Source organism: Diachasma alloeum, unplaced genomic scaffold, assembly GCF_001412515.2.
Source record: "Diachasma alloeum isolate Michigan unplaced genomic scaffold, Dall2.0 Dall_scaffold_00364, whole genome shotgun sequence".
Classification (NCBI taxonomy): domain Eukaryota; kingdom Metazoa; phylum Arthropoda; class Insecta; order Hymenoptera; family Braconidae; genus Diachasma; species Diachasma alloeum.
Window position 1 is genome coordinate 191,766 of NW_021680503.1, and position 17,009 is coordinate 208,774.

The window sequence follows — 17,009 nt, forward strand, 5'->3', positions numbered from 1 at the left end:
TCCCTTCACTGTCGGCCCTTCGCGGAAATCGACGGAGCCTTTATTTTCGGGAAATTCGAGGGGACCGGCTTCAAAACAGGCGGAAGTGATTAAAGGATTTTTATTCGGAGGGTTTAAAGGTGATGATTGTTTTGGGCTCAGAGAGGAAATTGGGGGGAGATTTTTCAGAAATTATTTCTATGCAATTATTTTCGTAATTAGGGGGTTTAGGAGAAAATGTCAGTAAATGTTTTTTGTAGGGGATTTCAAGGGCTGCAAAAAATGTCTAGCCAATATTTTTGCTATTTCACTTCAATTCTGAGGTATTGAACAAAATCCAAATACAAAAACTTCATGAAATCGGATTTTTTGTTTCGCAACTTTACGAATGATTTCTTTGTAATTAGCTGCAAATTAGTAGGTTTAGGAGAAAATGTCAAAACATTTTTTGTAGAGAATTTTAAGGGCTGAAAACAATATCTAAACAAAAAAATCCATATTTCAATTTAATTCTAAGATATTACCCAAATTCAAAACAGAAAAACTCATAAAATCGAAGTTTCTCGTTTCACATCGTGAATGATTTCTCACTAATTATCTCCATAATTAGTAGGTTTAGGACAAAAAGTCAGGAAATGTTTTTTGTAGTGAATTTCAAGGGCTGCAAAAAATGTCTGAACAATATTTTCGCTATTTCACTTCAATTCTGAGATATTAACCAAAATCCAAATACAAAAACTCATGGAATCGAAGTTTCTCATTTCACATCGTGAATGATTTCTCGCTAATTATCTCGATAATTAGTAGGTTTAGGAGAAAATGGACTATCATGTTTTTTGTAGAAAATTTCAAGGGCCGCAAAAAATGTCTAGACAAAATTTTTGCTATTTCACTTCAATTCTAAGATATTAACCAACATCCAAACACAAAAACTTCGTGAAGTTGAATTTTCTCGTACAACTTCGGGAATTATTTCTCTCTAATTATCTCCATAAATAATACGTTTAGGAGAAAATGTCAGAAAATATTTTGTGTAGACAATTTCAAGAGCTACAAAAAATGTCCAGACAAAAAAGTCGTCATCCCACTTCAATCCTGCGATATTAACCAAAGCCCAAAGACAAAAACTTCATGAAATTGAATCTTCTCGTTCCCCAACTTCACGAATGATTTCTCTCTAAATCCCTCCATAATAGTAGGTGTAGGACAAAATGTCGAATATTCCCCCAGAAACCCCTTGCATCATTCCCTCCATCCTACTTTACCCGGGCGATCTTCAACATGCCTTGCATTTCGAAATTGAAAATCATTACTGCATTCCTCGCTAATGCAAACTGTTGTTTGCACGCTCGGAGGCCCCGTTACACCGAGGGAGAGTGGAAGCATATAAACGATAAACATCAGGTCCTGCATCTCCACGGGAGAATAAAAAATAAACTCCTTTCCAACTCACCTCCAGCTGCCTTTATACGGATAAAACTGGGTCCTACGTACTTCAAGTGTCTTGCATGCTAGTTGGTCGAAGCATTGGGTGAGGTTAGTTATGGTAATGGGAGATATCGGGCTTTTCCTGGAGCCACTCGGCTCCCAGGAACGGTTCAGGTAGTGCCTCGACCTTCGGTCCAGTCCTTCCAGGGAAAAGCCGTTTTTATTTTGGGTCCTCAGGGTCTCCAGAATGCCCGAATCTTTTATATCAATTTTTGTTAATGGTTAAATTCAATCGGGGATCTCTCCAGTGCTAATGATACGATTTTAATGCGTTAGTGCTCATTTTAAAGCCTGAAAAAATACCTTCAAAATGAAAAAAAAATAGGGGAATTTCACTCTGCCATTTTTGAGCTGTTGGCGGTTAAATATAATGGTCTACTCTCCCTTTTTTAATGTTTGGGATTCCAATTTGAGGGATTCCTTCATTTCTTTGTGAATATCTCAGGACCTGACGGTGCGACGCAGGTCAATCAGGGCTCATTTTAAAGTTTGAAAAAAACGTGAAAACGAAAAAAAAGTTGGGAAATTTCGCTCTGCCATTCTGGAGTTATTGACGAGTAAAGATGATGTTTAGACATCAAACTAAGACTCGACCTTTTTTAATGGTTCAGGTAGTGCCTCAACCTTCGGTCCAGTCCTTCCAGGGAAAAACCGTTTTTATTTTGGGACCTCAGGGGCTCCAGAATGCTCGAATCATGTATAACAATTTTTGTTGATGGTTTTGGGATCTTTATGTGCTGTTTTTTTAAAATTAAATTTGAATTGACGAGAGTAGAATGAAATGGACTGTTTTCAATTGGGCATGTCTCCAGTGCTAATGGTACGATTTTAATGAGTTAGAGCTCATTTTAAAGCCTGAAAAAATACCTTCAAAACGGAAAAAGAATGGGGAATATCACTCTCCCATTTTTAAGTTATTGACGATTGAAGATGATGGTATACTCTCCCTTTTTTAATGTTTGAAATTTCACTTTGAGCTATTCTGTCATTAATTTGCGAATATATCAGGACTCAGGGATGCAATTTCAATTAATCAGGGCTCATTTTAAAGTTTGAAAAAATTCCTTGAAAATGAAAAAAAAGTTGGGAAATTTCGGTCTGCCATTCTCGAGTTATTGACGAGTAAAGATGATGTTTTACTCTCCCTTTTTTAATGTTTGCAATTTCAATTTGAGGTTTTCCTTCATTACTTTGTGAATATGTCAGGACCTGACGGTGCGATTTCCGTTAATCAGGGCTCATCTTAAAGTTTGAAGAAAACTCTTGAAAATGAAAAAAAAGTTGGGAGATTACACTCTGTCATTCTCGAATTATTGGCAATTAAAAATGGTGTCTCACTCTTCCTTTCTTTTCTTGATTGCTTTGCGAATATCTCAGGAACAAATGAGTTTAGGGAAGTTTGTGAATGGACACTTTCCTTTTGTTGCATCGTGTCGTTAATTCTGTTTTCTCATCCATGATTTTTCCCTTCTATTTCTGTTGTAAGTGGTGCACAGTAGCTCGGGCTCGGGGAATTCCGAATGAATTGGATCGTTCCATTAATTTCGAAATGACTGGATATTTGCTAGTTGGGGCTTTTCCCCGTATCAATAAACCGCAATTTGATTCCATTTCCCTATTGGCGGTATAATTGCACTCTTGTGTTTCTACGAATGCCAGGCGTTTCGTGAGAAACCCATTGCTTATTTCCGGTTTAGATAGAAGTCTTGATGGAACGTGATTGGAGGGTGGAAAATGTTCGGTTGGTTTTTTTCGTGGGTGAGTGGTTTCAGGTCCTCGGGGAGGTACGAGGATTTTTGTGAGGACCTGTTGAACCACAAAAAGAAGTCTCGTGATTTTTCTCGATGAATCCAATAATTTCGTAGATATTTCGTTCTCAATAAAAACGATTTTCCTGATTATTTTGGAAAAATCTCTGGAACTATTGGATTTATCGGAAAATTTCATAAGACTTTTTTGTAGGGAATTTCAAGGCCTATAAAAAAGTTTCTTACAAATATTGCGCCATCTGGTGTAGATCTTCCGATATTTGGCAAAATCTGAATACGAAAAATTCATGAAATTGAATTTTCGCGTTTTACTTCACGAATTTTTCGCTAATTATCTCCGTAACTAGTGGGTTGATCGGAAAATGTCATAGAAATTTTTTGTAGGGAATTCCAAGAGCTACAAAAAATGTCCAGACAAAAAATCGCTATCTCACATCAAGCCTGAGATATTCACTAAAAATTGAAGACAAAATATTCATGAAATTGAATTTTCTCGTTTTACAACTTCACAGATGATTTCTACCTAATTATCTCCACGATTAGTACGTTTAGAAGAAAATACCGCGGCACGTTTTTGTAGACAATTTCAGCTACAAAAAATTTCCCACAAAAATTCTCCCATCTCACTTCAATCCTGAGATATGCGCCAAAAACTAAAGACAAAAAATTCATGAAATTGAATTCTTCCGTTTTACGACTTCAGCCATTTCTCTTTAATTATCTCGATAATGAGTGGCTTAGGAGAAAACACCATTTGAAGCCACTTCTTGTAGACAATTTCATCACCTGCAAAAAAAGTCAAACGACTTTTCCTTCTAAACCCACTCATTCCCAGGATAATTGCATAATTAATCATCCGAGAGTAGAAAATGGCAATTTTCCTTCTTTTGTCAGTCACTTTGATGCTGATCGGGTTGTTCGCTGCCATTGACTGCCAATATTTTTTATTTGTAAGCCTGACTTTTGTTGTGGATGTAGTGCTTCCACTCGTCGGCTGTAATGCTGAGAATCGCAGTGTACGATCGAAGCCTGGAAATGAATATTTATTGGGGTCGCCCTCGTCTTCCCTCCGGGTTCATGTACGAGGTTGGCTTCTACATTTACCATCGACCATTTCCGGGTATCATGAGGTGTAGGTGAGGTAGATAACTACGGGTGAAAGCACCCTCACGCTTACGTCCTTTCAGGTCCTTGTTTTTGTCACGGGGAGTATTTGTGCATTCATTCATTGCTGCATTTATGGAGGTTTCATTGGGCGGAAGAGATGAATTCGACGGAGAAAACTAAATTGATTTCGTGTAGTAATTCTATTTCACGAATATCTCGGGAATTATTGGATGTGGAAGCAAATATTACAGGACTTTTTTGTGGGGAATTTCAAGAGCTAAAAAAAAGTCTTATGGTGTTTTTGGATGAATACAATGGTTCCCAAGATATTTACGAAAATAATTAAGAAAAAATTCAATGGAAGTTTTTGGGGGCGAAACGACTTCACTGTTTTTTTGCAAATATCTCTGGAATTGTTGTGTTTATCAAAAAATGTCACAAAATGTTTTTTGTCGAGCATTTCAAGCCCTGAAAAAAAGGCTTATGATGTTTTTTGATGAACCCAATAGTTCCTGAGATATTTACAAAAACATTTGGGTAGAATCGATGAAAATTCTTTGGAGTAAAAATGAAATTACAGATTGTTTTGCGGATATCATTCAAACTATTGAATTTACGAAAAAATATTGATAGGCTTTTTTCCAGAGAATTTCAAGATCTACAAAAAATTCTCATAACATTTTCCTCTAAACCCAGTAGATCCCCAGATATTTCCAAAATACTCCATCAAAAAATCTCCCCCATCTCAGCCCACCAGATAAAATCACCTCAATTAATTCTAATATGTTAATTCGCCTTGTCCGCACAACCGCGAACGACATTTTCATTAAATTTAACTATTGCAATATCTCAGCAACCCAAACATTTCACTCGTCTCGATTCAGTTATCCCCAGTGGTATATGCCACAAATGCTAATGAATTTTGAAATGTAAATGAACTGTTTGTAATACATTGAAGGCAATATTGTACTACAGCAGTGTGAGGGACATTTTTACGAGATGTGGGCGACCTGGGACATACCTAACGACCGAAATTCTCATTTCACGAAATATTTATGGCGTCCGTTAGGGCTGTGACACCAGGAGAAGCACTTTAAACAGTAGGCATGGGAGAATAAATGAGGGGGGCGGTAAGGGTGAGCAGCAGTGGACTGTACTCTCGCAGCGTCCACGTGTCATCCGGTTGATGATTTATTATTCCAGCCATCGGGGAGTTTTTTTTTTATCGTCTGAGAATCGTAAAATTCCTCGTTCGAGAATGAGAATGTCTAACGCGTTTTTTTATTTCCCAGAATTTTTATTAATTCGTTGAATATCTGGGGAAAGAATCCATGTGAATCGAACGCAAGTTTTATTTGAGCCAAATGAAGGATTAGTGGACAGTTATTTTATGTCTGAATTGACCTGTCGAAACGAGTGTGAAAGCGGGGTTTTTCTTCCGAATGGAAGCATTGTATTCGAGATTCTGAAACTTCCAATTTTTTGTGGCGAGCAGATAATTTTGGCCTCAGAAAATAATTCATTAAAGTAATTCAATTGTGATTTAATATTCTTTCCAACGCCAGTTTGACCGAGTTGCCTGTTGTTGGAAAAATTTATTTAATTATTCATTCATTTGTTATTTAATTTATTTAAAGTTCAATATTTCGGAAAAGATAAAAAATTTTAACGTTGAGGCAATGTTGAATTCAATTTAAAAGACAGTGTTATAGAAATTCCAGTCGAAATTGAATTGTTGATTGGAAAAAATATATTGACTATGCTGCAGCGAAAGCAATTTCCTACTTGTTTAAATCGGTTATGAGAAGATGAAACCTTTGCTATTTTTCAATAAATAATTATAAATAATTGTGGAAAGTCCCATCTCCCAAAGAAATGTTGGTTTCATGTGTTCCCCCAAATGACTAAAAAATTACAGAATTTTGCTCGAGCATAAAAAAATTGTAGATATCGATACGAGTGCGTACCCACACGGAGAGAAGAGCCATGGTAAAGAGTCCCATGTCAAATTTACGACTTGTATGTATTCCTAAAATTTAGGAAGCATTACTATGCTATGGTAATGATTCCTATGGGGTATGGTATTACATACTATGGGCCATGGTAAGTCTCTCGATGGGAATGAAGCCTATGAACACAGGAGAAATTACTATATTGAATAGTACCTTCTACCATGTTACAGGGTAGAGTGTACTATTAATTATGGTAAAGGGACCCATAGTCGTTTGGTAAAGTTTATCATAGTTTATAGGAGAGATTACCATGCACTATGGTAACATGACCTATATTATATGGTAAAACGTGAAAAAGTCATAAAATGTCACGAATATAAAAGATAATGATCACTAAACTATATCATGATAATGATGAGTATAATGAGATAGAAATTTCAAGTGGGATATATATTTATAAATTTTTTTATTTTCTCGTATACCCTTTCGGGTCTTTACGATTTGTTCCCTTCCCACCCCCCAACCCCCTGGAGTATTCTTGTAATTGTTGAGTAACAAGAATAACTTGATTATTTGGCTCTAGGATTACGATATTGATCAAATGTAATTGAGGACCAGCCTCGGTCGGCATCATCAATATTACGTTTTCCCTGATATTATGTCCCAAATAATTGAGAGAGCTTACTATTGTAATATCTCCAGATCGATTGGACGGGAGAACTGGCAGAAAATGACGATAATTTGGATCNTCCCTGATATTATGTCCCAAATAATTGAGAGAGCTTACTATTGTAATATCTCCAGATCGATTGAACGGGAGAACTGGCTGAAAATGACGATAATTTGGATCTAATTCTAATCTCTTGTTAAGAGCTGGACCAGAGAGAAAAGGTGGTGATAAAGACTTGTTGATGAGTAACCGATAATTCAATTTTAATTGTGCCTTGATGGCTATTTTTATTATTTTCTACGATATCGAGAAAAGGAGAGATAACCATGTATAAATAGTACTGATTACCATCCACATGGTAATCTCTCCTATAATAATGGTTGTCGTTGCTATATTGTATAGTAATGCCTACCATGTTCGAATGGTATTGATTACTATACAACATAGTACGCTTTACTGTTGAACATAGTAAAAATTACTATTGAGATTGACTTAGAAACCCTTTTACCATAATTTATGGTAACCTCTACCATATAAAAGTAACCCCTACCATTCACTTTTCTCCATNTACCCTGGGCCTCTGGTGACGTGGACATAAGAAGTCCTATTCATTCAACTCTGTTTAGTTAGACCCAAAAATCAAGAGCATAAACATCATAACCCACACTACTCAGAATTTTCGTCCATAAAAATGTTCTTCATACCCGTGTGTAATCATAGTAACAATTAATATAAGATTAATTTTTGCCTTGTATTATTTCAATTAGAAATTCAACACTAGAACATTCTACAATTCCGACAGATGGCGCCAGTGTTGATAAGGAACCATAAGGACTTTCTCCCTAAATGCGCTTCCATAATGAAAAACAGACGTATCCACGTCGAAATCATAAACCCATCCTTATTCGGTGCAAAATTGCAACAAATCCAACACCAGCGCAAGGTCCATGTTATTCACGTGTGTCTCAACCACATACAAGACATTTTAATCCAAGAACAGACGTATAAACGGGGGCTTGGCCTTCTGGCATTGCGACACACACACGCATCCACAGTTTTCTCGGTTTGCGTTACAACTCGTATACCTATACTACATTCAAGTGCGAAACGAACGAGCTCACGAACTCGCTTTCGCGGAAACTCGCCTTCGGGCTACTCTACAAATACTACGAAAGCTATACACTTGAGGCACACGTGCCGGACAACAGTCACATACGTAACACTGATTTCCGTTCTTGAACTCCGGCATTTTCAATCGTTTCAACGATTATCTTAATCGAATTTACCAAATGAAACGTCGACATTATTGGCTGATCAATCGGAATTCTTTTCCCCTGATTTTCAGGCTTTTTTCACTCGGCCGGCTCTTGCAAGTCCATTTGTTTAACGAATTCTGCTATTTAATTGTTTTAGGGAGAAACGTTAACTCTAGTTCCCGTGATTTCTATTGCAGTCGAATGGGATAATGAGTTTAGAGTTTTATTTGCGGGGAGATTACAATCTTTGGGGAGTTATGCTGAATTCATAAAAACGAAAATGAAAAATTGCGGGCTCAGATTTCTTTCGTTGGGTTTTAAACGGTGGCAGTGGGTCAAGGATCTTTATATTTTCTATGTAACGAATCTCAAGGGAAAGAGTTTGGACTTGTCGGTGTTAGAATCAAGAAGGGGAATTATTCATAAAATTCTTTATTATTATCAATTAATTTTTAATCTTTAATATCTCGGCATTGGCTGAATGATTTTGGGGGCGCTATGTTTACGTTTGAGATATTTTTGTGAGCTTGAAAATAAAATCAGATTTTTTTCAAATCATATCATCCAGTCCGTAGATACTTTAGCCTTTTTGGCGAACCGTGAAAAGTTGATTTTTTATGTTTTTATGAACGTGGAATTAGCTTGATAACGATTAGTTTGAGGAAAAAATATCACAAGACATTTTTTGTAGATAATTTTCTCAGCTACAAAAAAACGATAATGACCTTTTCTAAACCCAATACTTTTGGAGATAAATCCAGAATTATCCAGACAAATCTAAACACACGGGAAAAAAACAAAAATAGATTACAGCAATTCACTAATTAAGACGCACCTGTAGCACCGATCCACGAAATTCCCGGAATAATTCCCCCCTCGTCGCCCCTCCCCGCGCAAAGAGCCCCTCCACACTAGTAACAAGAATATATCCACAGCAGTAGTTCTCATAATCCCACGGTAATGACTTTTTATCCTCCGGCCAAGATGAAATTAAGGATTATGATTATTAAATTTCCGAGAAATGCGATGAGCGTCAATGTGGAGTTACATTCACATTTGTAGGATGAAAAAAAGTAAAATAAAATAACCAACGACGAGAAAAATAACAGACAACAACAGATTGAAGAGAAACCGAGAGGATAATTACGTTGTTGCTGGGACTTTTTACGCTCCAAGTGAGGACTCTTCACTTCAATAGATACATTCCCAGAATTAATGTCAAGGGGCCACAGGGTTTTAGATATGTGAATTATCGTGAATTGTTGCGTTACTCTTTCACTTGTTCTATCTCTCTCCCGTTTTCTCTCGTCAATGACAAATTTCTAGGAATTTGAGAGGCTGAAACATTTCCGCCGTCACATAAGCGCAATTACGATGATTATTATCATTACAATTGGTATTAAGGATATCCAAGTAGTTTGGCTATTTTTTCGCGAGTTAAGTGATTTTAGAAAAGAGTTTAACAATTTGAAAAAAAAATAGAATGTTTACTTTTGGAGGTGGATGGATGAAATAATGTTAAAATTTCAATTTTTGAAAACTACGAGCATTTTCTATAAATAATTTAAGGAATTGTAAGGAAGTTGTTCACATTCAGAATTTTACTAGAAATCCATTTCATGCCTAAAACAATAAGGTTTTCAAATGTTTAAACAATTTCAATTATTCATTTTTGAATGACGAATGTTTTAAAAAATCATAATTTTGTGCAAAATGGAAATTTAATTGACAAACTTGATGATTGAAAATGGTTAAATGTTAGTGTGATCTGTACCAAACTGTCAAAGATACATTTTTCTCCGGTGAAATGATTTTCTACTCTTGTAGTTGAATATCAGAGCTTTCACTTGAGTCCCATTTAACATTTTACAATGATTTTATTATTTAAACTTTGCAGATTTGAATTTACATCTCGATATTGAACCGTTAGAAAACATTTAAAAAATTTGAAAAATAATAGAATGTGGACTTTTGGAGGACAATTGATGAAAGCTTTTTGCAATTGCAATTTTTGAAAATTACAAGCATTTCCTATAAATAATATTTAAACAATCAATTTTCCACTATAGAAATCCTTTGTTCGGAATCGTAACAAAGTTATTCATATTCTGAATTTTACTAGAAATCGATTTCGTGCCTTGTAAAATAAAGTATTCGAGTGTGTAAATACTTTCAATTATTTATTTATAAACAACGAAAGTTTAAAAAAATAATTTTCTCACACAATTTAATTGACAAATTTGACGATTGAAAATGGTTGAATCTATAATGTTGTCTGTATCGCACCATAATAGATGTTTGGATATATTTGAATATTTTTTATAATATATTCATATTTCTTATTAACGAATAAGAAATATGAATATTCATATTTGTTATTCGTTAATAAGAAATATGAATATATGATAAAAAATATTTCAAACAATAAAAAATGTCAAACGATTCTTATTAATTGAAATGTCACTAACGGTAACGATAATGATCGCAATAAGAAAGTTCATTGGCATTCTATTCACTTCGCCATCGCAAACAGAAGAAAAATATTGTTGAATGTCATTATTTGTTCTTTACGAGCTTATTTGCATGGGAAAAAATAACATCTTTGTGATTACGATTAGCGAGAAATTCAAGTGATTAGATTTCTCGCTATCGTCATCGATATTTAAAACTGTACTGTCTGTTTTTTTTTTTCATGCTCAATTGTTGGAAACCCTATTGTCGGCGATAGATTGCGGTTTATTATTTTTAGGCGAGATAAGTGGTTTTGTGGGCACGTGGAGTTTCCAGAATTTGACGATTTATCGGCTACTTTGATTGTTCATCGGCGTTATCGGTTCTGGATTGTTTGTTCAATGTCATTTCTTGAATTCTTTTAGGAATTAGTACACGCGGTTGGGATTGCACGGCGTAATGAGCGATTATGAAGCTGTCGAGTTAATGAGATTATGAATTAATTAATTCAGACGCTCTCCATGAATTTGCGAATGCTGTTTTGCTGTTTTCATTCATTATGTGATTATATTTCAGTATCACCCCCCTATCGAGATAATTGCGTAATTAATGATGATATAATGAATTTAAAACTCACAAATTTGAAAAAATCATCAAGACTATTTTCCAAATATTTCCTCAACTATCAGATTTATCAAAAATCCTCAAAAAACATTTTTTGTGGAGAATTTCATCAGCTGCAAAAAAGTTCTTGTGACATTTTCTCCTAAATCTACTCCTCACCGTAATAATTGTGTAATTAATGATAGCATAATGAAGTTGAAACTCACAATATTAAAACAATCATCAAGACTATTCTGATATCTCCTAAAGTATCAGATTTATCAAAAATCCTCAAAAAAAAAAAATTTGTGGAGCATTTCATCAGCTGCAAAAAGTTCTTGTGACATTTTTCCCTAAATCTACTCCTCACCGAAATAATTGCGTAGTTAATAATGCCATAATGAATCTAAACCTGACAAATCATAAAAAACCATGAAGACTATTTAGCAAATATCCCCAAAACCAATCGATGTATCAGAAAAAGTGAGAAAAGATTTTTCGTTGCTTGAAAAATTCTCAACAAAAAATACCCTACGCTATTTTTCTCTAAACGCCCTCTGTCCCCCGATAATCTCAAAATGTCACCGACTCATAATTTTCCTCACTCTGAGAATCACCGTTGCAATAAAATCTAATTCTCCTTTTCCTTCTGTTGCAGACTTTCCCCCTGTTATGCGGATTCACTCAACTCCTGAAAAATGCTGACAGCAATGTGTCCAAACTGTCGACACCGTTTCCCGGTACCGGGCTGCTGCAATCCCTCTCCCCAGGAGTCAGCCCTCCCCCCGGGAGATTGCAACAGTTACTACGGCAGCCTGCTGGTGCCACGAGGCTACACAGGTGGTGGTTGTTTCATAAATGCCCCCACAATAATCCAGGGCCCAGCGATAATCCAATCAGCCCCTGATGCCAGTAAACTGGAGGCCCCAGGTGTCTTCAACCACCAGTTGTGGAGGGACCGTGACAACTCAATTCACAGGACATCGCGGTGTCACGCACCCCCAGACGTCCAGATAAACACAACGTGCGACCTGACAGGTGGAACAGTGACGATAACAACCCCCAGTATTCAGTCAGGGGGATGCCTGATCGAGTCAACGGACTCTGGTTACCTGGTGCAAGCGCCGACGATAGAAATCCGACCGAAATTGTCAGGTGGCGGATGTTTAGTCCAGAAGAGGCTGTCCACAGACTTCACTGAGACCCTGGGTGACCTCAACTACTTCGAGTCACCTCTCACCTTCGACAAGATGGAGGAGATACTGATGAAGTCACCTCCCAGTGGCTGCCAGGAACTGCCAGGCACCAGGAGCAACGAGACGTCCTGCTGCTGTGGGAAAACCAACTGCAGGAGCTCCTCCACGTCCTCTGGGAGCACCTGCACACCAATGGACACATCGAGGGGTCCAGAGGGCTCTGGTGTGCAGATCCAGGTGAATGCCACTGTGCAACTGCCACCCAATGGGGGACAGTGCACTGTCAACATCACAGCCACTGCTGAGAGCTCTGGGGCCAGGTCCTCTGGGAGTCCAACGAGCGTTAGAGTCAGGAATAATTTCAACGGTGGGGGGCTCATGAGCCAGGGGGCGAGCAGTGCCGAGGAGGGCTCATCACCTGGGGACAATGAGAGGAGGGACGATGCACCCACGACACCCCTGTCCTGGCTGACACCCTGTCCATGGGGTTTCGATAATTTTGTGCCTGAGAAGGATGTCGCCCGGCTCCAGGACATCAAGAGGCTTTTGCACACCAGTGGGTGGTATCACGAGGGCCTCAGCTGGCAGCAGAGCGAGACAATCCTCAAGAATTCAGACGTGGGGAGGTGGCTACTCAGGGATAGCTCTGACAGCAGGTATGCTTTTGCTGTCTCTGTGCAGACCACCAGGGGACCAACTTCGGTGAGGATTCTTCACTCCTTTGGGAGGTTCAGGCTCGATGCTGAACCCACTATTGCTCATGCCATGCCCACTTTCGATTGCCCCATCAAGATGCTGGAGTACTATGTCCAGTACTCGAAGAAGATTGAGGAGAATCAGAGGCATGTCTGGGTGGATTACAGTGGACTTTTGTTCAGTCATATTTATCTTACTGAACCGGTGGTCAAGGAGGTGAGGTCCCTCAGCCATATGGCGAGGATTGCGGTCGATCGGAGGATGGTCGAGGGACGGAATCTTCCGGCTCCTATTAGGAATTATATCAATGAGTATCCGTACTCGTTTTGAGGGGGAGGGAAGGCAAGCAGGGGAGGGGAAAGGTTTTTTGGGGTGGTTGTGGGATAGGGGAGGTGCGGAGATTTTTGCGGGGGCCGGGGAGAGGAGAGAGAGCTGTCGAGGGTTCAGGGGGATTTTTTGGGGCTTTGGGGGGTTTCGAGATGTTTGAGAGGAAATTAATGAAGTTGGGTTGAATGAAATAAGGGGAGTGGAGAAGTTTGAGAAATATCTTTGATGTTTTGGTGTTTCTGGGAATTTTAGGGATATTTAGCAAGAACTGTTTCAAGGTGGTTGAAGAAAATGAGTGAAATGAAGGCATTTTTGAGAAAGTTCATTGAATTGCTGAGTTCTCTGATATGTTTAGAAATATTTAGCAAATATCTTTCAAGTTCAGTTGTAGAATAAATCAATTAATTAATAAATAACATGAGTCAAAGAAATTTTTGGAAATAATTTTTAATCTGAGAACAATAATGAAATTTTCATAATGTTTTTATAAATGGAGAAAAAGATCATTTTTATTCTTCAAAAATTTCAGTATTTCTCTTTGATCCAATCATTCAGCCAAACTTCATGTTTATTGATTTAATTTTACCGATTCACCATCAAAATCATTCCTGTTTTCGCTGAAGATCCCGAAATTGAAGGGAGCTCTCTCTTTTCTCTACAAAAATTTTGATATCTCCTGTAGTTAAGCAACAAAAACTAAAGTTCACTACGGAATAAGAACATGAGATTTAACTCTAGAAATTTTGATTTATGCTTCTGGTTTCTATTCATTCACGAAAAATTCTCCGGTTTTATTTTAATTTTGTGTAGTCGTACACAGACTAGGCGCAGGGTCGCAGTTGAATGTGTAGATTGGGATTAAATTCAAAATTATTTGGGAGGAGGAAATTTTAAATGAAGGATGTGTATGTACGACTTGTATTTACACTGGTACTGGGGATTAACGAATTGAATTGAGCGAACCAAAGAGAATGGAGAATAAATAACGAGTATGCCCTGACTTGCGACTTAGTATTACAAATTTGTAAATTGAATATTATCGTCTTATTTATCCAGCTTAGATGTTTCCAATTTGAATTTATTTTAGTCAATAAAGCATAATATTTGAGTTTTAGGGAATTGACGGATTGGAAAATTTTGAGGGCTAACGGTGTTCTAATCGACTAGTCTAGCATTGGTTTGACAAAATCTGGATAATTATTATTTTAATTTGAGCGATTTGTTGTTTCTGGGGTACCTTATACATACCCTGATGAACTGTCGTCATGGGAGGTTTGATGAACATTGTGAGGCTCAGAATTTTAATTTTGATTCAATGGATGTCCGTCGGTTTTTTGGTTAAGATAATTTGTTTAGTCATTTGTGTTAATTGAAAATGTTATAGAAATTGCGAAGTGATGGGGAGAAATTAATGCTTTTTTAACTGTTTAAATATGGATGGAATGTAAAAGTCTAAGAAATAATGTCTAAAGAGTATTTTGTAGAGAATTTAATTCGTCACAAGAACATTCTTTTGATCCCTGGTAAAACAGTCCGAATATTTATATGAGCAATATGGGATCTATCAACCACTTTTTTGGAAAGTAATCGGACGATAACGGCCACATACCCTTGATCCTATTAATTCCCATAATTTTCTCAAACTCCAAACTCTATCTACCAGCCAATCGGAATTTAAAGGGCAAAGACAGAAACATCATTAACGCCGATTCATTTTTTATCACCCAGTCGGAAATAATCGGACTGTTTTACCAGGGATATTTTTCCCTAACCCTAATACTTCTTCAGATATTCACAAAATTGTAAATACGAAATTTCCAATGTCTGAATATCTCCTGAAAAATGAAATTTATAAAAAATAACGGCAACAGATATTTCCGAATAATTCAATTACCCACAAAAAATATTCACAGAATACTCAATAAAATTTTATTCTCCATTTCCCCTGAAAAACATTAATAAACAACTAAATAGAAATACTCTCTATCACTTCGCAATACAAAATTGATACCCCTTCGAAGCCGGAAGTGTAAGGATTCAGTTTCGACGACAGATATCCACAAAAAAAAACCGTGTTTAAAAACGAGCGCGTGCCTGAGATTAATGTCGAGACATGTGTCCTCACATTGCAGATATTGAAGCTGTTGTAACAACGACGGCTGACGAATGAGTAAACAATTAATACTATCTCCGGCCACCCACGAGGCAAACCGCATTGCATTGCAAAGTCTATCAAACTTATCATTTATAAATCATAAAAATTATATATTTTCTCCTCGAAACGAAATCCCGTGTGTGTGTGTGTGTGTAGATTTGTGAATTTTTCATCGATGAATGTGAATCGAATAACTATAACAAACTAGTTGCAGACATCTCTATATTAGAGACCTCGTATTAATGTATAAAAAATTTTCCTATTTTTAATTTAACGAATACAACTGAAAATAATAGATAAATGGGTGGCTCACGACGATTGGGACGAGAGGAGGAGGGGGGGGGGGCTCGATTGTTGGAAGAGCCTTGAACTGAGACTTACTGATAGCCCATAAACTGCCATTACAATTTAACGAATAACAATTTAAATAATTTAATAACTGAATGCTATTTTGTGGAACAAAAGGATCGATGAAATTCTGAATGACAGACTAAATTGTTTAGTTATTCGTTTTAATCGCTGAGAGATGCTCTCATTTTAATTAATTGATGATGTGAATTATTTTCAATTGCAAAGGGAAACATGTATTTTATATATTACAAACGATAATGTATAGGATGAACAAGTTAAATTATTAAAAAAAAACCTATTTATTACAAGAATTCATTTGAGTGTTGATTTTTTATTTTAATCCTGTCTTTTGATAAATATTCCTCATTTCGTTTTTATCAATCATGTGCTGCATTAAATCATGATTAAATTATAAATATATATATTCTTGAAGATAGAAAGCAATTGGTTCGTTTGATTAATTGCGAGAATTTCGCAATTCTTTTATGAATGAACACTTCGTCACGTAAAAAATTAAATCCCATTGATATCAGTGACGTAAATGTTTTGATTCTATTGATTATTCAAACTCTGCCTCTGTAACGTAAATATTTAACACTGAACCGATCAGTGTTGTGCAATATTCGAGGAACGTCAGGCGATGTTTCTGGTCATGTGTTCGATGAAACACGAACACTTGTATTAATATTTTTTTTTTTTAACTCCACACTGAATGATCGTGATTACATTCCTGTTCGATGTATACAGCAGTGAAAATAAATGGGGAGTTGAGTGGAGGTCATTATCCGGGAATTGTATTTTTTTTTCACACATTCGTTTTAAAAACTCCAAAATAAAGAATTGGCCATGAGAACCTTTTTCATAAAAGAAGAAAAAAGCTACTCATATTTCTTTTTATTGCAACTTGTTCAGCCAAACTTCATGCTTAGTTATTTCGTTTTACTTGTTCTATTCATCATCAAAATCTTTCCTTTGTTTGCTGAAGATCCCGAAATTGAAGGGAGATAGC

At 36.7% G+C, this 17,009-nt stretch overlaps 1 protein-coding gene across 2 annotated transcripts in view; it reads left to right on the forward strand.

The window, feature by feature from the left end:
• The window catches only part of LOC107041377, a 38,461-nt gene extending 24,963 nt beyond the window's left edge, over nt 1-13,498 (forward strand). For both annotated transcript variants that reach the window (XM_015261902.1, XM_015261901.1), the window contains exon 2: nt 11,934-13,498. In XM_015261902.1, the coding sequence (XP_015117388.1) occupies nt 11,974-13,497 (1,524 nt within the window). In that variant the 5' untranslated portion in view covers nt 11,934-11,973 and the 3' untranslated portion in view covers nt 13,498. The remainder of the gene's footprint in view (nt 1-11,933) is intronic.
• Nucleotides 13,499-17,009: the final 3,511 nt, after the last annotated feature.